Source organism: Pteropus medius, unplaced genomic scaffold (assembly GCF_902729225.1).
Source record: "Pteropus medius unplaced genomic scaffold, Ma_sr-lr_union100, whole genome shotgun sequence".
NCBI lineage: Eukaryota > Metazoa > Chordata > Mammalia > Chiroptera > Pteropodidae > Pteropus > Pteropus medius.
Window position 1 is genome coordinate 1,056,916 of NW_024356248.1, and position 25,651 is coordinate 1,082,566.

At 44.5% G+C, this 25,651-nt stretch overlaps 1 protein-coding gene and 1 long non-coding RNA gene across 2 annotated transcripts; both read left to right on the forward strand.

Annotated features, from left to right (window-relative positions):
• The first annotated feature begins 513 nt into the window (after positions 1 to 513).
• LOC120600868 (phospholipase A and acyltransferase 3) lies at positions 514 to 24,252 on the forward strand. The gene is made up of 5 exons (XM_039860480.1): positions 514 to 662; positions 1,141 to 1,212; positions 12,154 to 12,256; positions 15,218 to 15,486; positions 23,973 to 24,252. Exons 2-5 carry the CDS (start codon positions 1,198 to 1,200, stop codon positions 24,072 to 24,074), a joined length of 489 nt encoding a protein of 162 aa, XP_039716414.1. The 5' UTR covers positions 514 to 662; positions 1,141 to 1,197; the 3' UTR covers positions 24,075 to 24,252.
• On the forward strand, positions 1,471 to 10,302 carry LOC120600869 (uncharacterized). Its single transcript, XR_005652299.1, has 2 exons — positions 1,471 to 2,984; positions 6,587 to 10,302. It is a non-coding gene; the product is annotated as an uncharacterized LOC120600869 (long non-coding RNA).
• Positions 24,253 to 25,651: the final 1,399 nt, after the last annotated feature.

Here is a 25,651-nt window from a genome sequence, read left to right on the forward strand (position 1 = left end):
CATAGCTAGCGAGTGACAGGGCCAGGGCTTGTCCCAAGCATCCTGGTCCCAAGGCTGAGTGTGGCGGAGAGTGTTGGAACTATGGAGATGATTCTACTCTTACGCAGTGACAGCCCAGTGTGAGGTGGGGCCTCTGGTCCTTCATTCGCTCATTCATGGGATGCCTGCTGTGTGCCAGGTTTGGGGGATATCTGATGGCTTAAGACCCAATAGTTTAAAGTACTTTCTCTCTGCTAGTTCCTTGCCTTCAAATGGCTTTAAAAATGTAACACAGTTTTACGTTATAAGCCCACTCTAGTGAGGAGTCAGCTTACACTGGAGGGTGGCGGGTGTACGGAGTCCACGTTCTTCAACGCTGGGCGAGCCCGCAGCGCGCCGCGCGAGTCCAGAAGAGGTGAGGTGGAGGCGCTGGCCCCGCAGCGGGTTCAGTGGCGGAGGAACCAGCGGAAAAAGGACGTCAGATGAGGGGGAGGTGACCCGGCCTGTCTGCCCCAGAGGCTGGAGTAGGCGGGTCCCTGTTGCCAGGGCCAGGGAGCTCTGCAAGGCTCCCATTAGCCAGTCACACGGGGAGGGGCCGGATGACCTCACGCTGGCCCGGACTCTGCTGCCATTAAAACCGGGTCCCTTTGCCACAGCGGTAGCGTTGTCTCCAGATCCGCAAGGTGAGTGGAAAAGTTCTTTCGGAAACTTAAGGGTGAAGCGCTGCGGGTGGCTATCGTGATCCTGAGGTCCGTGTGGGAGACGGAGAAGTTGGGTGAGGCTGGAGCAAACAAGTTAGGGAGCCGCTGGCTGGCCCCCACCGCCTCTTGGCACCGCTGGCCGGTCGCGGGCGGCCCCAGCCGACTGTTCAGGGCACGGCGCGGGGGGCAGGCGACACTGATCGCGCTCCCTGCAGTGGGGTCCCCCTCCTCTCAAGTATCGAGTGAACCTCCTCTGCCCTCCTTCAAGGAGTTTATCCTTTTGTGGCCAAGTGCAGGGCAGGAAGCGGGAGGCGAGGGACTCCAAGGAGGGAGGTGATTGCTCCGGGAGTGGTCGGAATCGAACTGCTCAGTCTCCCGGCCAAGAGCCACCATCCTCTGGAGTTTGGAGGATGCTGCTTCCTGCTAATGACGTAATGAATCCCTTCTCCCCCTGTCTCAGGCATTTTCGCAGCCGAGAAAGCGAACTCCAGCCTGAAAGTCCACAGCAGAAAAGAAGATGCGCGCGCCCATTGTAAGTGTGGGGCAGGCGCGGGCCGAGGGGGGAGCCCTGTTTTGGTGGTGATTCATTGGCCTGGAGCTGGAGCTGTAACTTCAGAGAGGATCCTTGAGGCTATGGGGCCAGACCTCTGTCAGCCCTGGGCATTAGGTGTCAGATGTGGGTCAGCCTGCACCTGCTGGAGTTGTCTCAGTACTTGAACTTGGCCTGGGCAGCTTTGGAGGCCACCCTGCCTGTGCAGCCTGCCTCCCCCCACCCCCCACCCCACCCCCGCCCCCCAAGAAGGCCCGACTTACACAGGAGGAGGGAGGCAGCAAGGAGCCTTGCCCTACAGAGGTTCTGTGCTGCCTTCCTGAGTCAGACCAGAATAACGGGACTGGATCCTAGGGTTGAGTGTTGGGGGCTGGACCGGCTGCCCCAGGCCTGGCTTGGGTCTGACCACAGGGATTTTTTCTGGTCTCAGCTGATGTGTATATCTCATGACCAGCCCTGCCAGCAATTTCCCAGCTTTCACTTTTCCTTTTTCTAACCTGCGATGTGGTTCAGAAATCATAAAGGGGCTTAGCAAATGCTTTTGAGGTAGACTCATCTGGGGTCCTGGGCCCCTGAGCACTTAGCTGTGGCACTTTGATAGAGTTTCAAAGCCACTCTGTTTCCTTGAGTGAAGATTTTACGACCTAAGACTTTATGAAGTGTTCAAAACAGAGTGTTGCCCACATATGAAGTACTCGACTGTAATTTAGTTTTATTTCAATCAAAGAACTTTACAAGTGCCTGGCACCAGGGTTTACCACGCAAATTTGATCCTGGAGTGATCGTTTTAAAATATCCCTCTCCTTTACCTGACAACATTGTTTTCAGTAATAAAAAATGAATAATAATAATGTCCAGAAAAGAAAGTGGAAATTTTCTTTTATTGAGCTTTGTATATGAAATCACGCCAGTGAAAAAAAAATTTTTTAAAGAAAAATAAAGTAAATGTTATACAGAAAAAAAAACAGAAGAAAAGTAATGGATTAATAGTTTTTAATTGCTTCAATATAGTTTTGAAAAAAACTTTTCTTATATATAGGTTAGTCACAGATTTGAATAACATTACAGTTTCTGTTTTGAAAATTTAACTTCTCAAAAGTTGTTCATGACTTTGTCAAAATGAACTTCTTTGGATATTCATGTTCAGTATTCGGTAAAGCTAGATTTGTCAATCCATCTTTGCTCACAATCGATTGAAGCACATTTTTATTAATTTTAATTTCAAAAGCTCTCACATGAAACAACAGATACACAAGTAGGAAGAGCCTTAAACATTAGGATAAGTTTGAGAGATTTATAAAAATCTCAATAAATTCTAAAGATCGTAATACAATACTGCCTATATCTTTATTTCTTAAAATCAGTCCTACTGGCTTTTAAATATCTCCACATTTGAAACATTTTCACTAAAACATCTTCACTAGAAAATTCATCACAAGTTATCTTATTTGGCGAAATTCTCCCAAGTTTCTGTTCTTCTGCAAAAATCGGAGAAAATGGCTGAATGATGGTGACATTTGTTTAATTCATCGCTTTCGAAGAATGGTCTAGCTCTTGGTGAACATGATCTAGGCTTTCAAACACTTCTATCTGAGTTTCTTCTGGCACTGGGAGAGTAGACTCTTTTGTCTTCTGTTTAAACACAGGAAAATGTAGGACCACAGGAGTTGGCGACACAGATCCAGCCAGAAGTCAGCTTGAAGCATACCGAAGCAAGCAGCTTGAGCCATTTGGAAAATTACACATGCAGCTGAGTGTGTGTCCGGGGCTGACTCTCTAACTGGGCATTCTCTGACTAAAACTTTCATGTAGAAGACAAGCTTTTTAAAGAATAAGAGATAAAAATGGGCTAATTCGAGGCTTACATATATATTATTAAATCTCAATAGGAACCACAGAAATAGAACTAAGAGCAATAAAATAGCTTTGGAGGAAGTAGTATATTACCACTGATCTTTAAAATGGTCGGCCTGCAGTAATAACAAACAGAAAACTGACTTTCGATGTGTCTTATTTTTTAAATTCTCTGCGGATGACTCATCCCTATTTGTCTACACCCAGGGAAGAGGGCGGCTGCCTCTCCACTCTGGCTGTGCCACTGTCCAGCGCTTCGGGCCTGACAGGTGTTAGATGTTGTTGAAGCAGTGCCCCGGACCTCGCTGGGATGGAGAGGCTGCCTGTCTACCATATAGCCCACATTTCTCCTAAATGGGGCTGAGTGTGGGTGGCTTGGAATACTTCTTAGCGGCCTTGAATTAATAACAGTCTTTTTGTTTTGTTTCAATTGTTGGGTTGAAAATTCTTCTAAAAGTGCTCTCACTTTCCTCTCTGTATCTGTCCAGTGCCCATAGCCGAGGGTCTCATACCACAGAGTTGCAGGGTGGATGTGGGTTATTAGGCAGGAACTAGAGTTGGAGCTGGTAGAATCTTCCAGAGAGCTGGGTTCTTTCCTTATCCTTGTGGTGGGGAAAGAGGCTGTGGGTCAAGTTCCTGTTTTGCCACTTTCAGGTTGATCCTGGGTAGGTGACTTCTCTCTTAGCCTTAGTTTCCCACCTGCAAAATGAGGTTTGACTGCCCATCTCAGACTCACCTTTCAGTCTGACCCCTCATGCCCCCTCGGAGACCCTCTCCTGTGGTTCTCACTCTGGGCTGCACAGTAGAATCACCTGGAAGCTTTAAAAAAAAGAGCCAGCCTTGGGCTCCATCTCAGGAATCTTGCTTAGGGCTAAACCCCAAAGCACCCTGAGATCCCCTCTCACAGCTGTGCTTTTGCTCCTGGAGAACCCTCTGCCCCCAACCCCTGCTCGCCTGTCTCCATCTCTTCTCTTTAAGGCCACTTCCTCTCCACCACCCTCTCTGAAGGCAGCGTGAGGGTTGGGCGTGTAGGATTCGGGTTTGAATGCTGTCTCTTCCACACACACATTCCTCCTTATCTTTCAAGACTTCAGCAAAGATCTCAGGTGCCTTTCCATCTCCTCTCTTCCCATTCTCTCTTAAACCCGTTTCAGCCAGGCTTTCGCCTCCGACTCCCCAGGGGAGCCATTCTCATAACGGTCGCTGGTGACCCTCCTCCCAGACTGCCCTCCTGACCCCCAGACTCATGCATTTAGCTGCTGCCCTGGCCTCTCTCTCTACCTGGCGATCTGGTGGACATCTCGACAGAGCCTGCCCAGTTAGTCTCCCGCTGCCCAGTTAGCCTCCCGCTGCCCTGGCCTTGGAGTCATTGTCAACTCCTCTTTCCTTCACGCCCCGCCTCATTCCAATGGCCGGCTCTACCCTCAAAGAAATCCAGAATCCATTACCTCTTTCACCCTCCCCTGCTGTTCTCATTTTCTGCTTTCTCTCTGTCCCATCTTTCCCCTGCGATCCGGTCACCCTGGCCCCTGAACATCTGTATACCCACCACCTCAATTCTACCATTACGTTACTATATTTGCTTTAGGCTGTTCCTCAAACACATTCCTACGGGGGGCCTTTGCTCAGGCTGTTCCCTCTGCCTGGATAGTCCCCACATCTGCGGGGCCCACTCTCTGCCTTCCCTGACCCCCTGTTTCATCTTGCGACCCCCGCCTCCATCCCACCGCACTCCAGCTTTGCCTTTTCTTTTTCTTTTCATTTGGTGCCTCTTCTCATATTCTAAATAGTTTACTTATTTACTAAGGTATTAAACTTTTTTGGAGAGGGGACCCTCCCTCCCTGATCCTGAACCAAAGCTCCACGAAGACGGGGTCTTCATTCGTGGACATAGCCCAGGTGCCTAGGTTGGTGCCGGGGGCTGTGAGCATCTGTTGAGGGAATGAGCAAACGAGTGGGTTCCTTGACCCTTTCAGGCAGAGGTGGGCTTCCCCAAGGCGAATGGGTCCTCAGGGGTGTCGTCGGCCACTTATATCATTTCCCTGGGGCAGGTGGAGCATATTCATTAAAAATGCACAGAGCTTCTGCGTGCCTGCCAGCAGCCCCCTCTCTGCAATTTATTCATGACCTCACGTCTGTGAACCACAGCTGGGGCTAAAGGCTGCAGGCATGCAGCCGGGAACCAGTACATTCTAGAACAGAGACAGAGCACATCACATGCCTGTTTTATTGCTGTCCTCGTTGTCATTGTCCCAGACTCCCTCAGTGTTTTACCTCTGCCTCTCAGAACATTAATCACTTCGAGGGTTTAAAGTTACTCTACAGGCGGAAAGACTAGGTGGACATAGCTGTGATAAAGCAAATATAGTAACGTAATGGTAGAATCGAGGTGGTGGGTATACAGATGTTCAGTAGAAGATGCTTTCGATTTTAAACATTTGAAAATTCAAACTGTACGTTTGGAACTTTTCATAATAACATGTTAGGGAGCATGCTCTGAACTTTAAAAAAAAAACATTGCAGAAAAGCTGGAAAATACAAAAAAATAGACAGAAGGAAAATAATCACAACATCTTAATCCCAGCAGTGAGGGAATCTGTTAGGATGTTGGTATATATTTTTGTAGTCTTCTTGCTGTGTGTATTTATTTTGTTACATAATAGTAATTGTACGGAGTACCCCAAATTGAGCACACTGATGTTCGTCAAGTCTTAAGTTTTTTTCTGATTCTAAAACAAATATATGTACTTAAATGTTTTAGAAAACTAGAAAAGAGTTAAAAAGAAAATTAATACCCCCAAATTCTACCACCTAGTAATAAACACTTTATGTTTTGGTGTATTTCCATAGCTTTTCTGTGTTTTTCTTTTTTAAATAAAGTTTAAAAAATATATTGTTTTGTATAAAAGCTTTTTCATTAGCCATTATATTATGGGCATTTCTTGTCATTAAGTAGTCTTTTAAAATATAACTTTTAAAACATAACTATATGGTATACTAATATATAAACATGGCAAGATTTTATTAATCTCTTTATGTAAAATATTTAGGTATCTGATATTTTGCCATTGACTTTGTGATAGACATCTTTTGTGGGCATTTCAGATTATTTCCTTAAGTTTTGGTCTATAAATATAAATAGAAATTGGATTAAAGGGAATGAATATTTTTAAGGTTAGTAATACAAATTGCCAAATAGCCCTTCAGAAAAGCTGTACTGATTTCTATTCCCATCAGCAGTGTATTGAACAGAAGATGCCTGTTTATCTGCATCCTTCCCTATATTTAGTATTAGTGTTTTAATTTTTCCCCAAGCTAGTTTTTAATTTGCGTTTTTTTGTATTAAGGGTAATATAATGTATTTCTTCTTTTTGAATTATTTATCATGCCCTTTGTCTATTTTTTATATTTTAGAATTTACATCTTTTTTAAAACCGATTTATAAAAACTAAATGTTATAAAAACTATATATTAACCATTTTTTTCTGTCATTTTCTTCCAGTTTGTCACCATAGTTTGTGGTGTTTTTTCTGTGCATAGAATGTTCTGGTCTGGCTCTTTTGGTTATAAGGAATGAGCAGCCCACTGAAACTAGTTCAAGTAAAGAAAGTTTAGTTTAAGGACACATGTAGAAAGGTAAGGGGATTCCATGAACATCTAAGAATAGGAGCTGTAATAAGGCTGGGCCTCCTGGAAACTAGCGCTGAGAGGCAGTTCAGGGTCAAGGTGGTTCCAGACGTCTGAGCAGCTGGAGTTTGTGCATCTTCACTCTAGTGCTCCGCGGTCCACCATTGACGTGACTCAGCTAACTACTCCTGATAGGCCTGCTTCCTTCTCTCCCGCTAACAGAAGTCTTCTATTCTGTCAAAGATGGAGGTCTCTCCTCCCATCCTTGATTTGTCTCATGGCCCACTGGGGTTTCTCTTGCTTCCTCTATGTCATAATTTTTCAGTTTTAGCCCCTACCGCCCCAAAGCGATTTTTGTTTCATTTCTTGGGTCAGATTTTTGAGAGAGAGCGAGAGAGAGAGAATTCGATTGGTCCAGCTCCATTTATCACAGTGGCTCATAGGATGCTGAGCAGCTTGGGACCTGTGCCTTCTAGTCCAACTGGCTGGGGCTGGGGTGCAGTGGTCACGTCATATCGTATAAAGTACGGCTGCCTGGACAGCTGGGATTGTGGGGATCATTTCCCCTTTCAAAAAGAATATGAACGTAGCAAGCAGTGATAGAAACTTTGAACATTTTTTAACTTTAACATTTTTTCAATTGTAAAGCCTTTTCATAGTTTACTTTGTGCCTTTTTCTTTGGCCTTTATTCTTAGAGTGTCTTTCCTGATTCCAAGATCAGGTTCATATCCAACTATATTATTTTAAAACTTATTTTGTGGTTTTGTATGTTACATGTAAGTATTACTGATTTTTAAGCATCATTAGTATGGTCATAGTTATAGGTTCCAGATGGGAGATGGTTTCAAGAGGTTTTGGTGACAGATGATGTCTACCTTTTCCCATTAAAAATCTGCAAGTTCATCAACATGCGGCATTTTTTTCCCCCTCTAAAAATCTTCAGAAATTTTTATTATGAAAGTAATTCATATTGGTAAAAACCAATTAAATCATATAACATAAAATGGAAAAGTCCCTGAATCCTAACCTCCCATGGTATATAATATACAACGGTTTGATGTATTTTACTTAGATCACACATAGTATAAAATACGGTTTGCTTATAAATGTATAAAAATGTATTTTAAGCAAAGATAGGGATGATAACGTGTTTCAACTTAACTTTTTTCAATTATTTCTGTGTCTGCTCCCGTAAATCCACCTTGTTGTAATGGCTGTATCTACCTATGGATGTAAGGTAATTTATTTAATTGGTCTTTATTAGTGGTTGTTTAGATTGTTTTTCCAGTATGAGTTTCGGAGGCCGGAAATTGTTCCTTAATTTGCTTGCTAAGGAAAATGGCTGTTCCACGCTCTTTGTGACTCTGCTTTTGTGGGAAGGATAAAGACTTTTTGTTCTGAAATCCCGGGGGTGCAGAGTCTCAGCTTTGCCATTGTCATGTCCTGTGTCACAGCTGTAGGAAGGCCCTGGTTACGGTGCCAGGTGGGGAGCTCCGGGCCCTGCCCTGGAGAGGCAGCTCCTCTCCTGGTGCTTCCTGCTGGTCCCCTTACTCCTGGGAGAAGAACGACCTGGTGACACGATGGAACTGGATTCCCAGGACTGGGGTCAAGCTGAGTGAGGGAGGCGTCACTGCTGATGCTTTTATAACTGGTGCCGGCCAACTTTTTCTGTAAAGCGCCAGATAGTGAAGATTTTCAGTTTTTCAGGCCAATGATTTCCGTTGCAACTACTCACCTCTACTGTTTTAGAGACAAAGCGGCCACGGACAACATGACGATATGTCAATGTATGGGTGTGGCCACGTGACAATAAAACTTCATGGACACCGAAGTTTGAATTTCATATAATTTTATGTGGCATAAAATATTATTTTTCTTTTGACTTTTCCGTCAACCGTTGGAAAAAAATGTAAAAACCTTCTTAGCTGAGTGCAAAAATAAGCAGAGGCACAAATTTGGCCCATGGATTATAGTTCTCGTATTTCTAGTTTTATAACATGATTTCTTGAGTTCTCAATTTTGATTCACCTGAGTTGGCTTGTGTATATCGTTAAGTAATTGTTCCTCTAGTTAGATTTTAGTATTAGAGAGTGAATTATTCATATCCTTAGTTCGTTGGCACCCTGTCCTCACCGGTCCCCGTTAGACCCCTTCCACCTTCTTACAAGTTTCTTTTCTTTTTTTTTTTGGTTCCCTTTTATCATTATTCCTTACTCCATCTCCCCAGTGGCCAGCATCCTAGTGTGTTTAATGTGAATTCGTTAGTTTGCATGATTCTTTCCTTGCTGTTGCTTTTTATTTTGTTTTTATTTTTTTATTTTTATTTATTTATTTATTTTTAGGCGAGGCAACCCTTAGTTGACCTCACAAATTGCAAGGACCTTGTCAGCTTACAAGCCCTTATTTTTTATTTTTTATTTTTTATGCCTACAGCACCTGGTCTTCCTAGGTGGTCTCCCATCCAAGTACTAACCAGGCCCGACCCTGCTTGGCTTCTGAGATTAGGGTGGCATGGCTGTAGACTGTTGTTGCTTTTTAAAAATTTGTTTTTTTCGGGTGTGGTTCTCATAGGTGTGTATTATTGGTTTGCGAGTGTGTATGTTTAATTTATGAGTGGAGTTGTATTGCAGAGCTCATTCTCATTTTCCCACTCAGATAATCTGTATCTAAAAGATAATCCTCATTGCCATGTGAACATTGAACCCTTGCTCTAACTAGTGCACAGGGCTCCGTGGGTGAATCTACCACCACTTATCTCATTAAAAAAAAAAAAGAAAAGTTTCCTTGAGAGATATCATGTTTTCAGCTTGTACACATTTGGAATTATGTGTTTTTTGCCCTCACAAGGGGCAGGCAATTTGAGTATTAAAAAAACCCCAAAAAACCAAAAAAAAAAACCTTTTTTTCTTTCGAACAGTAGATGTCTATTTAAAAGTATTAACAATTTGTATTTATTTTTAAGCATTAGTATTTTAAAAAAATTAAGGTCTAATTTACCTGTTTTAGTATTCAGTTTGAGTTTTGATAAATACATACAACTGCATAACCATCACCACCATCAAGATACAAAACAATACAGAAAGTTTAATTGCCCCCCAAAATCCCTCATGTCCTTTTGTTGTCAACCCCTCTCCTCACTCCTAGTCTCTGGCAATCAGAGGTCACTTTCCTGTCCTATAGCGATGCCTATTCTAGAATGATATGAGTGAGATCATACGTTGCTTTTGGGGTGTGGCTTCTTTCCCTTAGCAGCATGCATTTGCCACTCTATTATCTCTTGATGTTCAATGTCTGAGTTTCTTTGTAGATATTGTTGTCATTGTGCTAAGGTTTTTTCCTGTGAGTAGATCCCTTTTCGTTGACGTTTGTCTGGCACACAGTGAGCTCTTCACGTCTGTGTACCTATGGCTGGTTATTACTTGACACTGTGTTGCTAATGTTCAAACTGTCTCCTTTTCTAGTTGGTGGCCTCCCTGAGGGCTGGGTCTTTGTTTTTATGTCCTTGCTTATTTGTGGAGACTCCCAGTTAAAGTCCTCTTTGAGGATCCTTGAAGACCCCTGAGCTCTCGTCAAACTATACTTTTTTTTTTCTCCTATTCTTGGAAACAAATGGGATTCATACATTGCAACCATTGTTCCTTGTTCCAGAACAGGTTCTCGGTAAATTCTGGGTGTCTCCTTTTTGGAAGATAAATTCTAATTACCATATAAGAGAGCATGACTTATCTGCAAAATTCCCGTGAAAAGATGATTTTCCTGCCATCTGTGATGCTTCTTTGTAGTTGTAATGTTTTCATTGACCCTGTTTCATAGGTGTTGTAGAGTTGTGACCAGTTATTCCCGCTGCCCATAGTTTTTATCCCAAGGGAGTCCATGCAAGGGCGAGTCCCTTTCCTCTGCTGATCATTGATGGAATCTCTGTCAGGCCCACATTGCTTGGGGGTGGGATGTGGGCAAACCCCCTCCTCAGCTCTTCACTGAGCTGAAGGGAGTGAGGCTGTGAGTGCTTGTGAAGGCTCCGGCAAAGGACAGAGGGGCTCTGTCGCTGGGGGTTCTAAAGGGATGGTTTCCTTGCTCATGAATAAGATTGGACCAGAGAAGTTCTCACCCTTGATTCTGGTCCGAGTCCAACCCCAGCACTTAGCACACTGTCTGTTACTGGCACCTCAATAGTGTTGAATGAAAGTGATGGTGAACCTTTCCAGACTTTTCTCAAGCTCCGTCCCATGCTCCCTTATCAGGGTGGCGCTCTGAGCAGGTTTCAGCCCCCTCCATACCTTCCCCCGCACACTCTCGCTCCCACACACCTTCACTGTGATATCATAAGAAATAGGTAGTTGATCTTTGTCCCCAGTTCCTGGCACAGAGTCCTAAAACCCTTGTAATTTCCCAAGTGGTTGGGTGAGAGGAGTTTTTTAAAGTCATAAGAAGCCTCTTTTGACCATGCCCGAGTTTATGCTAATGAGGTGATGAGAGATCTGAGGACCAGCTCTGAGATTAGAGGTCTGAAGGTTGAATTAATCACTTATGGCCAGTGATTTAATCAATCACGCCTACTTAATATAGCCTCCATGAAAAACCCTAATCTAAGGGACCAGTGAACATGCTGGGGTGCTGGGAGAGTGGTGTGCCTCGGGGAGGGCCTGAAGCTCTGCTCCCCTTCCCGCATACCTCGCCCCTTCTCGCATACCTCACCCCTTCTCGCATACCTCACCCCTTCCCGCATACCTCGCCACGTGCATCTCTTCACCTGCCGGTTCCTGCATTGCATCCTCTATAATAAACTGATAATTCTGTAGGTAAATCTTTTCCTGAGTTCAGTGAGCCACTCTAGGAAATTATTAAACCCATAGAGGGGATTGTGGGAACCCCCTATTTATAGCTGGTTGGTCAGAAGCACAGGTGACAACCTGGACCTGTAATTGGCATCTGAATTGCAGAGGACAGTCTTGTAGGGCTGAGCCTTTAACCTGTGGGGTCTGCGTTAACTCTGGGTGGGTAGTGTCAGAGTTGAGGTAAATTATAGGGCACCCAGTCTGTGTGCAGCAAGGATTGAATTTCTTGGTGAGAAAACCCACACATCTGGTATCAGAAGTGTTGGTGTGAGTACAGTATACAGGAGAGTTTTCCTTCTCGCTGTCTCTCTCCGTCTCTGTCTCTGTCTGTCTGTCTCTGTCTGTCTGTCTCTGTCTGTCTGTCTGTCTGTCTGTCGCGCTCTCTCTCTCTCTCTCTCACACACACAAACATACACACATTTATCATCAGGATAAACAGCCAGGTGGACATTACTGCCAAAGACACACCGATTTGTGGTCAGGCCCTGGGGCAGATTAGGGAGTTTCTGAGGAACACCCCCCTGATTGGACAGCCTATAACCTTTGCCACCTGGTTTCAAGGTCTCGCTCATACTGCCTCTAACAGCTGTGTTCTTGGTTTTGCAGCCAGAGCCCAAGCCTGGAGACCTGATTGAGATTTTCCGTCCCTTCTACAGACACTGGGCCATCTACGTTGGCGATGGATATGTGGTCCACCTGGCCCCCCCAAGTAAGGGCACCCAGGGCCTCCACTGGGCAGGGGCTGAGAGGAGAGGGAGATGAGAAGCTATGGGCAAAGGCGACCCCAATGTCGGTTTCCGAGCGTTACGAGAAGGCAGTTTGGTGCGGGCTGGTGGTCTTCAAACTCTGCTCCTTGGAACCTTAGGGATTTTGTAGAGGGGCTGAGGTGGGCTACGCAGGGGGCAGCTCTGCTTTTATGGTTTTATATACGGTGGCTTTGTATAAAACACATCTAACTCTTAAATATAAAACTCCCTGAGCGAGCATGGGTTTCTGGGCAGCAGACTTGGCCATGAACCCAGTGTCTACTCTCCAGCCTCGGTTTCCTTCTCTGTACACCGAGGCTAAGAATACTGAACTTGGGGAATTGTCGTGACAATGCCCCATCCATTTTCTTAAACTTTTTACTTAAACTGAAGTATAACGTGCATATAGTAAAGGGCATGAATGTAATAATGTGTATAGTCAGCGAATTAAAAACGATGTATCTATCCATGTGACAGGGACCCAGGTCAAAATCTAGAACATTCCCACTCCCCTAAAAGGCTCCTGCATACCTCTTCGGTATCCCCTCCCCCTCCCCAGAGGCAGCCATTATTCTAGCTTCTCTCGCCACAGATTAGTTTTGCCTGTTCGAGAACCTCACTTAAGAGGAATCGCGGTCTGTGCTCTTTTGTGTCTGGCTTCTTTCGTGAGGCTGTGAGAGTCACGTGGCGATCAGCGACATTTCACTGTTCGGCGTTTTCTGTGACGTGACTGTGCCTCAGCCTGTTACCTGTTCTGTTAGCAGACGTCAAATTGGCTCCAGTTTGAGGCTGCTCCGAGTGTGGCTGTTGTGGGCATTTTTGGAGGTGTCCTTTGCCCACCCCTTCACTTTAAACTAAAGGCCTCACACTGTACTTATAGAGAAATCAGAAGAAACCAGAGTAGATGTCATCTTCCCCACTCCTGATTACCCAAACCACCAATATCTGCACCTATAGAATCTACCTATCTTCTGCTAAAATGCAAAAAAAATACCCACATGTGTGGGTCCTGGACCCCTCTTCTTACTTTCGTAAGTGCTTTGCTTCTCAAATTCCCACCTTTTTCTATATCATCATCGTCTCCCTTTCTATTAGGCTGTTCCTATTGGCGTAGAAACCACGGTCAGATCTCCCGTCGATAAAATAAACTCAACCTCACGTCCCCTCTCACTGACTCCCCGTAGAGCAGATCTCTTGTCTGCTGTGGCCATCGCTGTCCCTCCCCTCCCATTCTCACTTCGGTTCCCTGAACCAGGCTCTCTTTTTCACCTGCCTCGTGGAGCAGCGCTTATCGAGATGCCCGAAAGACTGTCCACATCTTGCCGAAGCCAGAGGTCAATGTTCTGGTCACAGCTCACTTCACCCCTGTCCACTCTTCACCTGGCACCTGGCTTCTCCTCCTCTCCCGGATTCCTAATCCTTACTCTCCCCAGGTGACCCCATCAGGTCCTCTGACTTCTAGTATCTTCTATTTGTCGATGTGTCCTAAACCCACACCCTCAACTTAGACCTCTCTGCCCGACATCAGACTTTAAATGACCATATCGATGTGTGTTTACGTATCAACCTTAGTGTGTAATTGGGGGTTCCCACAGTGTTGGCCCAGCAAGGTTAGGTGACATGTCAAGACCCAGTGACAGAGTCAGAATCAGAACCCAGATCTTCCGACTGCTATCAGACCACCCACCGGGAGGCACCGAGGGTGCAGAGTTTAGGGGGGCCCTCACTCTTAGGGGTTGGCTCTGTCCTTGCCCGGCCCTGACAGTTGTTTCCTCCTGATATTTTGTGCTCTAGGCACCTGTTTGCCTCACCCCGGTCCCAGCCCTGCCACCCACCCCCGTAACACGCTGAAGTTCACCTGGCCCAATTCCCATGCTGACTGTCCTCACAAACGCCAGGCTCCCACATGGCACCATCTCTTTTATTAACACCAGCGAACCCCTCGAGCACCTCCCGCCTTATTGGTAGCAGGTCAGAAGTCCCCCGATTTTCTAATGTCTCAGGATTGTGTTCAGGGCAAAGCAGAGCAGACCTGGGATCTGATCGGTCCCTCTTGCCATTGCTTCCTGCTGTCATGAGGTGTCACAGTGAAAGACATCTCGCCTAGCATAACAGAGTGCCTCCCCTGTGGGGAGAGTCTGGGGGTGTCCCGATCTCGGTGGGGTGCAGTGGCTCTTTGAGGGAGCGAGCCTCCTCTCTGGGCTTCACCTGCTTGGTGCACACCCACTTTTTCTGCCATCAAACCCAAAGTGTGCCCTCCCCGCACCCGGCAGGTTGGCTGCCCAGGCCGCGATGTCGTCAGCTTTCCCTGCTCACCATCCTGGTCCTCGTCTTGACCCTAGACTTCCTTTCTTTGAGGCAGTTTCATTACTGAAGCTATGTTGCCCCTTCCAGCCCCTCAGGCTTGGCCAGTGCTGTGCCAATGTACACACTGGGCCTCCCTGGTGTCCCATCTCGGGGAGCAGCTGTGGAGCTTTTGTCCCTTTGCTCCCATAAGGGCAGCAACTACTTCTGCAAATCCATCCACCTTTTCTGCAGTAGGCAGCTTTGTGTATGTCAAGGAAGTATAGCCATGATAGCATCATAAAAAGTTCACACTCTATTCTTCCAAGGACATGACCAAGAGGGTCACTGAGGTGTCCCAGAAGGCCAGCTTCTCTATGTTAAAAAAAAAAAAAAAAAATCACAATTTTCCATGGAACTTTACTACCCCTCATTTCAGATAAGGAAACCAGGGCCCAGAGACCACAAGCCCCTTTTCCAAGGCCACACAGCATATACCTGACCCTCCCCCTTTCCCCTTCCACACCTGCTCAACCCCTTGTGGATGTTGCCAAGGGTAGATGCCCAGCCGGGGTCCCGCTCTGAGCCCCTGGGGGCCTGCCGGGGACCAGCCCCTCTGTCTCTTCTTTATGACTCCGCAGGCGAAATCGCTGGGGCAGGTGTGGCCAGTGTCATGTCTGCCCTGGCCGACAAGGCCATAGTGAAGAAGGAACTACTGTACGATGTGGCCGGGAGAGACAAGTACCAGGTCAACAACAAACATGATGACAAGTACCCGCCGCTGCCTCCCAGCAAAATCGTCCAGCGGGCGGAGGAGCGGGTGGGGCAGGAGGTCCTCTACAAGCTGACCAGCGAGAACTGTGAGCACTTCGTCAATGAGCTGCGCTACGGGGTCTCACGCAGCGACCAGGTGCGTCCTCCGTCAGTGTTTCTGTCCCCAGGAACCAGACCATCCCCTCAGCCGACCCTGGCTGGGCATCAGTGTGGGCCGGGCCAGAGTGGAGACAGAGACGAAATATCAGAGACAGAATCCCTGCCCTCGGGGGCAGGACAATCGGGGTGGGGACGAGGGTGGGGAGACCTGCAAGTCGGCAGTGCAGACCTGCGTGGTTACCAGGTGACGGCCAAAATCACGTGAATCACAGCCATCACGTCATCTTCCAGTTGCTGAGTCCTCCCTGGCTGCCCTTCCCTGGGTTGGACCCTTACCACAGCCCCAGAGGTGGGTTTCATCATTCCCACTTGACAGATGGAGAAACTGAGGCTCACAGTGCTTAAGTAACTTGTCAGTGGCCGTTTATTACATAGAACAAATCTGTGTTGATCTCCAGACCTGATACTTCCCCTTTCTTGGGATTCTGCAACTGTGCTGATAAGTGGCAGAAATGAGATTTGAAGCCCAGGTCTGTTTGACACAGCTTTTGATGCTTCTAAAAAGCACTGTTCTCAGCTCTGCTGCAACCCAAGACTTGGTCCAAGGGTTGCAGTTTGGCCATTTACTTGATTTGATTTCAGCCATGCCCCGCCTTTTTTGAATCTCTTTTTCTCCCCAGTAACTAACTTCCTTCCAATTCTCGTTCACTCCCTTCTCTCCCTTTCTGCACCTTTGGTGCCGTGTGTGTGTGTGTGTGTGTGTGTGTGTGTGACCCGTTCCTGCAGTTCTGGGGAATTTTCCATTTCTCTTCCCTCATTCTGGAACTCCGATCATTCGGATGTTGGACCCCTAGACTGCTCCTCTGATTTCTTTATCCTCTCTATCCTATTTTCCATTTATTTAAGTTTAGAAAACTAACATTTATTGGTAGACTTGGGTATAATATTGAAAGTTTTTTGTTTTTTTTTTTAAAGTAGCAGTGACAATATCAGCATAAAAAAGAGAAACTTGTGCTAAATAAATCTGCTTTCATCCTTGGTGATATTACATAACAATTGAGGTCCTCATTCACACATGGCTCTATGTCAGGCACATTTCCATACTCCTATGCAGCAATAAACTTCAAATAAAACTTACTCCACAAACTCTAGAAGAAATAAGATGCTCTATGAAATTCAGCGTGCTGCATTAGGAAGATTTGGTAGATTTATAAAATACCTCCTAATCATCTCACTTTTAGTTATTCCTTATTGATTATTAATGGACTAAAGAATGGATTTGCAGGTTTATATAAGTAGGGCATTTTGTGTCAATACCAAATTGTTACATAATTTAGTAAAAGATGTATGTCCCTAGGCATGAATAATATTTAGAGCAATTAAATACGATTCCAAATATGAGATAGTGAAATAACTAAGAAATGGTTTCTATCATTTACTCTTCTCATAAACAATAATTCAGCTCTTCTTGCAAAAGGATACAGTGCAGACTGGACACAGCACAGTGTTCTTTTAGCTTTTGCTTTCTGCATTACCCGCCCACTCGAAAGGGCAAAACAATGACAAAACAATAAAACGGCATAAAGAATTCTTCTCCTCACAGAAAATGAAACCAGGATATTCTTCACAACAAAAAAAGATACCATCTCTACTGTTTCCAAAGATTTCTTCTTTCATTTTTGAACTAGGATGAAGGTTTTTCCAGCTTGGCACTATTGACATTTTGAGTCATTGACAAGGAAGCTAATTCTTCATTGTCAGTGACTTGCCCTGTGAACTGCAGGATGTTCAGCAACATCTGGGGCCTCTGCCCACGAAGTGCCAGTAGCACTCCCCCACACCCCACACCCCCAGGGGTGAGAACCAAAATGCCTACCAGCATGTACCTAAATACCAGCATTTGCCTTTGTAAGTGCTGTCAAAACGGCAACTTTCCTTTTCATATACCTCATAGAACATTTTTGTTTGTCTTTAATAATCTGGTCACTCATCGTGTTTATTTGTGCTGTGCCCTTTGAAGCAGACTAGATTATCCTTCAACAAAGTATTTGTGACTCATTTAATTTACCAGTTAGAAAGGAAAGCAATGGATTTAGACTAAAATGTTGTTGGTGCTTTACCCGCCTAAGAGTATTCTAAAATAAGATTCTCTGACTTCCCACTACCTAAAAATACTCAGGCTTCAAAAAAAGGTATAGTTAGTAGCCTTTTGTAAATAAGACTTTGAAATGAATAGTACTTTTTTAAAAAGCAGCTACATTTATAATGAAATCTACTCATACTCAGATAGAATATTAAGGTAAATAGAAATTGAAGCTGTAGCCAATGGCAATGAATATATTACAGAAATCTGGATAAATTGCAGGGTATCATTTAAAAATTATTGTAAGTATTGAAGGCAAATACAAATATTTTTATCTTGTAACCTCTCATAATCTAAATTCAAATGCTTTCAGAATAACACTAATCTTCTTTCATGCACTCAGTACATCGCCGAAAGTGAAGAAAGCACGTTAGCATTTTCTTTTTCTTGGAGACAATTCTGGGGCTTAACTCAGAGAAGCTGTGTAGCATAAGCAGCTAATTTTCTGCAGTCAGATAGAATTTCAGTTTGTCCACTTAAACGACAAAGACAGATTCCTTAGCATTTCTAATTTCTATCTTTCATGATATTCTGATTTAAGACTGGTGATGTACACCAGAGAGCACATTTTAACAGTCAGAAGTCCTGTAATTTCAGTACGGTGGCTGGGCTGCACCCGTCGGACCCGTCAGTCTTGCTCCAAGATAATCATCAAGGCATCAAAAGATAGCGCTGACTCTCAGGCAAATCATTTTCCTTGTAAAATTTGCACGAGCAGGACTAACTTAGATACCACTTTCTTGTATTAATTAAACTCTGACTCTGTGCAAAGCATGACCACAAACAATGGGGTTATTGCTGTTTTCCTTGACAAAGTATCTTTTGTATGAGCCAGTTGCATCAGCATTTCTTCTCATACCATGAGGTTCTGTAAAAGACATATTGTGTCTCCTCCAGCATCTGCAAAACATTTCTCCCACCCTGACACATAGCTTAGCAAGAAAAACACGGGACGCAAGTGGATTTATACAGGTTTCCTAGCAAATTAACCCGAAAGAACCATGGCTACCACAAAACTGGGCCTAATTATTTTTTTAGAGAAAGGTTTGAAAATTGAACAGCAGTCAAACCTCAGGTCAGTGGCTTCATCCAGTTTTGTCATCATGTGTTCTGGCTGCTAAGAACATCAGTTCTGGGTACCTCGTGATGTTAGTTACACTGGTGTGTTTCTGAACATCTCACACAGCTATGCTGGACACATTTATGGCCTAGATAATCCTGGGCAGCACCAAGATCTCTATCTATCTATCTATCTATCTATCTATCTATCTATCTATCTATCTATCTATCTATCTATCTACCTATCTATTAATCATCTATCTATCTATCATCATCTATCATCTATCTGCTTATCTAATCTATCATCTATCTATATCTAGCTAACCATCAAAGACCTCCAAATTCTTCTCTGCAGTGGTCATGTAGGAGTTTTGGCATGACAACATGTACAGTCTAGGTAAGCTCTGTGGTTACAGTAGCAAGGGCTACTGTGTTGATGGCATCAGGAAAGAATATGGGTTTTGGGTGTCAAGACCACATTTTCATCCTTTTTATTCCTGAGATTTTTGGTACACGATCTTCGCTGGACCCCTTGGCATTAAATGATTAAGAATCTTTTCCTTTGTTGTTCTTGATTCTGCTTAAATGCCTGGCTTGGTTTTTGAGTGAGATTTCTTGATCTATGTTTATGACACTCTTTTTATGCCTCCAGTGAGAAAAAGCACAGTTTTGCTGATTTTAGCCCATGTGCCTTGGGAACAGTTGCTATGAGCTGAAGAGAGAATTTGCTCTCCCTTTATTTTGTCGCAGGAGGTGGGGCTCCCAGAGCTAGGCCCTGGATGATACTAGAAACAGGAAGAGGCTGAACTTTCTCACCGTTGCTTGATGATCTGGATTGTTTCCACTCAGTTTTGTGACCTTTAGTGCTGCTGCTGTATCTGTTAAAACATGAAGGGCTGAAATGGTGGATGTGAGGATATCACGGCTAAGAGACTGAGAAGGAAGCTGGGGGAGAGGCCGCAGGATACACTAGCCTTCTAGCTGGACTGCAAATTAGGGCAACAGACCTCTACGTTGGGAATGATTTTTAAGCTTCAGAGTGCATCCTCAGCACTCATTGACAGAGGCTCTTTGTCTGCACTGAATCTGAAACTGTCGGTGCTGTTGGAGCTCAAGGCCATGGCTACCATGTTGCAGTTCAGTGGCAGACTGTCATATCTTTGAGTTGTATGTGAATAGTCGTGTACATCAAACATGTTTGAATGCTAAGACGAAAGAAGAGCTAGCTATACCAAATCTAATTCCTAAATGCTTATTAACAGTAGTTGAATCCCCAAAATCTGGAACACCAATAGCAATGCTCACTGTGCTTTTAAGCACTTGAGTTTATAAACCGGATTGAAGGTCAGAGGTAAAGGGGAATGTTTCAAACAAAGAGAAGGATGAATCTGAGCTGTGGAAGTGTGTGTGTCCTATCAAAGCAATGCTCCATCACTGGGCAAAGCCGAAATATCAGAACAGTAATCAATGGCTTCTGTTATATCTGTGAAATGTATTAGCAACATTTTTGGGTGGCTGTTTACGAGGACACCTAAATGTTTGTTTTCCTATAACTGCCTGTAGTCTTTGACCCAACTATGAGATGGTTTCACCTTCATCTTCTTGCCTTCAGGTGTGTAGACATGGGTTGACATTTGAAGTTATGGATGCAATAAAGTTTTGTATCAGGTTCCCGGGCTTACAATGCATGCTTCTATTTCTTTCTCTTTTGTCCTTCTTTCTGGAAAAGTTTTAAAATTTAAATTTTAGTTTTTCAAATGAACATACACTCACAATATGAAAATACGATCAGCACTCAAAGACTTAAAATAAAACACGGGGTTCCCTGCCCTACCCCTCTCAGCTCCTCCCAGTCCCCATCCCGAAAGGCAACCACTCTTCTATTTGTTAGTCATTAATTTTGACATTTACCTATTTCTGCATTTCTAAACAATATGTGTATACTAGTGTCTTTTTATTAAAAATGTTTCAGTATGCTCTTTTGAATTCTTATTATGGTAAGCGAAGGCTAAATTGTTTAATACTATCATCCCCTCTCCCTCTCCCATGCTCTCAGCATAATTTTACATTATGCATTTTTATTAAATTACTATTCAGTGTTTGTTTTAGGCCTATGCAAATTTGACTCACAGCTGACTGTTGCAGTGTATTTTTTTGTGTGTGGGGGGGAGGGGTAGTTTATTTTTTCCTCCAAGACAATTATTACTTCCTTTCATTGCTTGGTTTTCCTTGTACCCATCATTAATTCTTCCCACACCATCTCATTAGCTCTCAGTACAGGTTTCCACAAGGAAAATCACTCCGAAGAATCTATCAGTTCTGTGTTTTCCTTGGAGAGAGCCATTCCGCTCTGCGTCCTAGTTGCTCCCTGGCTGACTCACGCTTCTCCCTAGGGCTTCCCTTTACTGCCAGCCTTGGGATTTCCTTTGCCTGTTTCTTGGATTGGATCCCCTGTTTCCATAATCTCTTAGTTTCTTATTTCTTTGCTTTTTCCCTTGCCCCCCAGACCACATGCCCCAGAAGTTGCTTTAAAGTAGAAAGACAGTACGTGGGATAATGGTGACAATGGTCAACTCAACATGCCAGGCTCTTGAGTCACAACACTGTTACCTGGATTGGTTACTATGTGTTTCCTGTGGCTGCTGTAACAAATTAGCTACCACAATCGTAGTGGTTTAAAACAACGCGAATTAATTGTCTCTTTGTTCATGGAGGTCAGAATGCTGAAACAGGGCTCATTAGAATCAAAGTGCCAGCAGGGCCGCGCTCTTTCCTGGAGGTTTGAGGGCAGAATCTGTTTTCTTGCCTTTTCCAGCTTCTGGAGGCCACTGCATTCCTTGGCTTGTAGCCTTTTTCCATCTTCAAAGCAGGATGTGATGAGGTCTTTTCACACCGTATCACCATGACATTGGTGATACTCTTCTGCTTCCTTCTTTAATTACATCGGGCCTACCTGGATAATCCAGGATAATCTCCCCATTTTAAGGTAAATTGATTAGCAACCTTAATTCCATCAGAAACTTTAATTCCTCCTCACCATGTAGCATAATATAGGTCCCTGGAATTAGGACATGGACATCTACAGGGGGTCATTATTCTGCTGACCAGTTACTCTCGACAGCAGTACAAAGTTGTCCTAGGATCTCCCTTCACCATCATTCCAGTGAAATCCCTTTCTATTTTCTCCTGTACCAAGCGTTCATCTTCTGTATCTCATGGCTTCTTTTTAAATGGACACCATCGTTTTGATGGAATTTCTTTCAGCAGCTTCCTGAAAACAAAGGCGTCGAAAGTGAATTTGTTGAGACCCTGTATGTCTGGATTATTTTTTATTTTACCCTCCCACTTGACTCGATACTTCGTCTGGATACAAAATGCGGGGTTAGACATTGTTTTGCTTTAGAATTTTGGAGCATCGTTCCATTGTCTTCTTGCTTCCAATCCTGATTCTTGATCTTTTCTCTGTTTCCTGTGTCTCTTCCCTGCTGTAGCAGTTGTAATATCTTTCCTCTACCTAATATTCTAAAATTTCACAGGAATGTTCCTTGATATAGATCTTTTCTGATCCATTGAGATGGGCCTTGGAGCACCATTTCAATCTGAAAACGTACATGCTTTGGCTCTAGCAAATTTTCACGACTTATTTCATTTGATTCCCCTCTTCTGTGTTTTCTCTAATATCTTTTTCTGGAATGGCTGTTATTCAGATACTGGACTGCCTGGATTGTTCCCTTTTTTACCTTTGGCGTCTATTTTCTATATTTTTATCTTTTTTGCTATTTATTCTGAGAGATGTCCTCAATCCTGAACCTTTTTATTGAGTTTGTCATTTCTATTGTACTTTTATTTCCTAAGGACTGTTTTTATTCTCTCAATATTCTATTAGTTTTTTTTTTTAATAGCGCTGTGTTTTTACTTATAGGATACAATATGTTATTATTCTCTAATTATAGTTTTTAAAAAGATACTTTCTGTTCTAAATACGGATTCTGTCTCTCCAGATTGCTTTTTTTTTAATGTTTGTTTTGCTCTGTGTCTTCTATTTTAGAGGTCTTCCTCAGATGTCCGGTACCTTGGTTTTATGCTTGTGATTAAGGGTTGGGGGGCTTACTACTGAATGGAAGCTCGGAGTGAGCTGGGAGGGGACAGTGGCTCATTGACTTGGAGTTTCACTTCTAGGTGATCTGGGTGAGCTGTTTGGTAATCCACAGTATTGATATCTTTTGTTTCTACTTGGGCTGGTCAGGTGCTCCAGAAAAGTTTTCCTGACTCTTACGTGGAGGGCAAAGCTCTGGGAATAGGGAGGGCTAGGAGGGCCAAGAGTCTTACCCTCGGCATGTTTGCGGTCTCTCCCTCTCTGTTATTTGGCACAATAACCACATCCTCATTTGTGCTTCTAGGTTTCCAGCCCCCCAAATCTTCTATTTTACCCTCTCCAAAGAATAAACTTTCAGTCTTCTGTTGCGGTTAGGGAGGGCATCCAGGGACCTAGCTAAAACTCTCCCTCTTCTTCTTCTCCTTCCAGAGGTAACTGGTGTTGTCAATAGGTAATCTTTTTCAAGGATTCTGGTGTATAGTCATGACTGATCCTCAGCTTTCCCCACTGCTGCCTTACGACTTAGTACTCTCTGTGTCCTTGAGGAATTATGCCTAAAACAAATGGCTTACTTTACTTTTAATTGAGTTTCCGGAAGGATTGAAATTGACACATGTTCAAATGTGGATCTTACTCCTTGGATCTTACTCCTACTTTTTGTCAGGGAAATGGGGAGAATTGGAGGATGGAGCCAGGATGGAAAACAAAACACTTTTTGTTTTCTAGTACAAGCAACACAAGTTGTATAGCCTAATAAGTTACAGTATAACATCACTACTACTCATAGTTGTCATTTATTTAAGAATATGTAAGAGCACTCCTGCGCCTGGCTGGATGCTGGGGATTCAGCCATGAGCAGTGAGGTACTTGCTCTCATGGAGGTCATCGTTTATTGAGTATTCAACAGCAATTCCTCCTTGACTTCGCACTTGCTTCAAGGGCTGCCCATTGATCGGCCAGAATCCCAACCCTCCTGTCTTTTCCATAACCTCCCTCTGGGGATTTATGTGCTATAAATACCCACAGGGGGAATGGAGTTTCCATCTTCAAGCCCAGGTACATTCCTGGCTAGCTGGCTCCATCCTCCAATTCTCCCCATTTCCCTATCAATATTTGTTGACTCCTGAGTTTGCTAAGGCTCTCTGAGCTGAATGTTCTTGTCGAATATACAGCCTGGACTCAGATTCCTGACAAAGAATCTGATCCACGCTTCTCTCTCTTGCAGGTCAGAGACGCCATCACGGCAGTTGGCATCGCAGGAATGGGCTTGGCAGTCGCGGGCCTCATCGGTGTTATGTTCTCAAGAAACAAGCGACAAAAGCAATAAGTTGAAGGGACCATCCTGACAGCAATTACTTTATACATTAAGGCGTGGGGGGCTTGTTTTGCTAGAGCTTTGGAGGTCTGGTTTATGGATTTCATTCTGTTTTATAATAAGGCTTATTTTCATAGAATTAAATAAAGCCCAATAAGGGAAGATTTTATTGGGGGAAATGCAGCAAAAACTGCCTGGTGTGAAGTCCGTTGAAGGCAAAGCCGGGTTCTGTTCCCGGCAATGCCAGGTTGTGCCCTGGCCCTTTGGTGATTTCCTCTCACTTTCTCTTTGTGGGCTTCGTTGTTATTCTTGCAGGAAACGAAGTCCCACTCCGGTTATCTCAGGTAATGGGCGTTTCTGGTCGGGAGGATACACGGAGGCAGTAAGGGGAACAGACCAGCTTGATATACAAGAACAGGAACCATCTGACAGCCAGGACCTTGTCCTGGAACTAGACCCGGGATGGCTTCTAGACTCAGCAGCTGGAGTCTGTAGACATTCCTGGAGTTCAAACCAAACCAAACCCAACCTTTGCCATAAGGAAACTCAGTACATGCTCTTGCCAATCTTTTTAAAACCACCCTTATTTATGCTTCCTCACCGCTTGGCCTTCCCATGACCCCCGCAAGTCTCTGATCCCACACACTCACCTGCGGCCTATCTCCCCAAACCTGCCAAGCGCTCCCAGTTCCCGAGAGAGAATCTGATTGGCTCATCTCACTCCTAGCTCAGCCTACTGATTGGCTGCCGTTGGGTCAGGTCACCCCACTTGGCCAATGAGCTGTGCCGGATGGGGCCTGATCATGTGGTACAAGGTTGGCGTAGACTCTACGGGGTGAAAGGGTGGCAGGCCCCACTGAGCCCTTGCAGGCGGGGTTGCGGTAAGGAATGACCACTTGTAGCTAGTCCCTTGAGGACTGCTGCTGCTGCCCGCTGGGCTTGGCAGATGCTCAAAATGACCATTTCCCTGAAAGAGACTTTGGTAGTTTCCTCAGAAATACTCTCCTTCATCAGCCCTGGCTGTCAGGAAAAGACAACTGAATCTCTGTACATTTAAGAAAAGTTTTATTTAGGCCTTACCGAGGGGCTAGCCTTGAAACAGTGCTCTAACTTGGGGGAGATGCTTATATAGGCAGGAAAGTAAAGCAAAGGAACATTTGTTATGTCAGAAGTTACAATTGGAGTACACATGCTTCAGCGGTTTAATGATTTTACATCAAACGGAAGAGATGCGTAGAAAAGATAAGGTTGAGTTTCTCGTAAACCTCTGAGGTGGGGAGACTGGGAGCAGGGTGTGAAAACAAATTACTTTGAAACTCTAGAGGCGAATCTTTGATCAGAATGTAGAAAGGCTTCTTATAGTCACTGTCTTTTGTGTTGAAACATCGTATGGCGTGTGTGTGTGACAGCCCCCCAAGTTGCCTTAGTAGGGGATTTTCATTAGTGAGGCTTTTTGTTCTTTCTTGGTTGCTGATTTAGAGGAGCTTAGGCACCCTTTCCCTTCTCAGGACTTACAAATGGCTCCATGCCAGCTCCCCGCTGCTGGGGCCCTGTCTGGTCCAGTGTAAACATGTGCCCATCCACACCTC

What these genes read in the sequence shown, in the direction of transcription:
- LOC120600868 (XM_039860480.1), top strand. An exon ending in GGTCCACCTGGCCCCCCCAA is followed by an intron (nt 12,257 to 15,217) that starts GTAAGGGCACCC and finishes ATGACTCCGCAG; the next exon opens with GCGAAATCGCTGGGGCAGGT. An exon ending in GGGTCTCACGCAGCGACCAG is followed by an intron (nt 15,487 to 23,972) that starts GTGCGTCCTCCG and finishes TCTCTCTTGCAG; the next exon opens with GTCAGAGACGCCATCACGGC.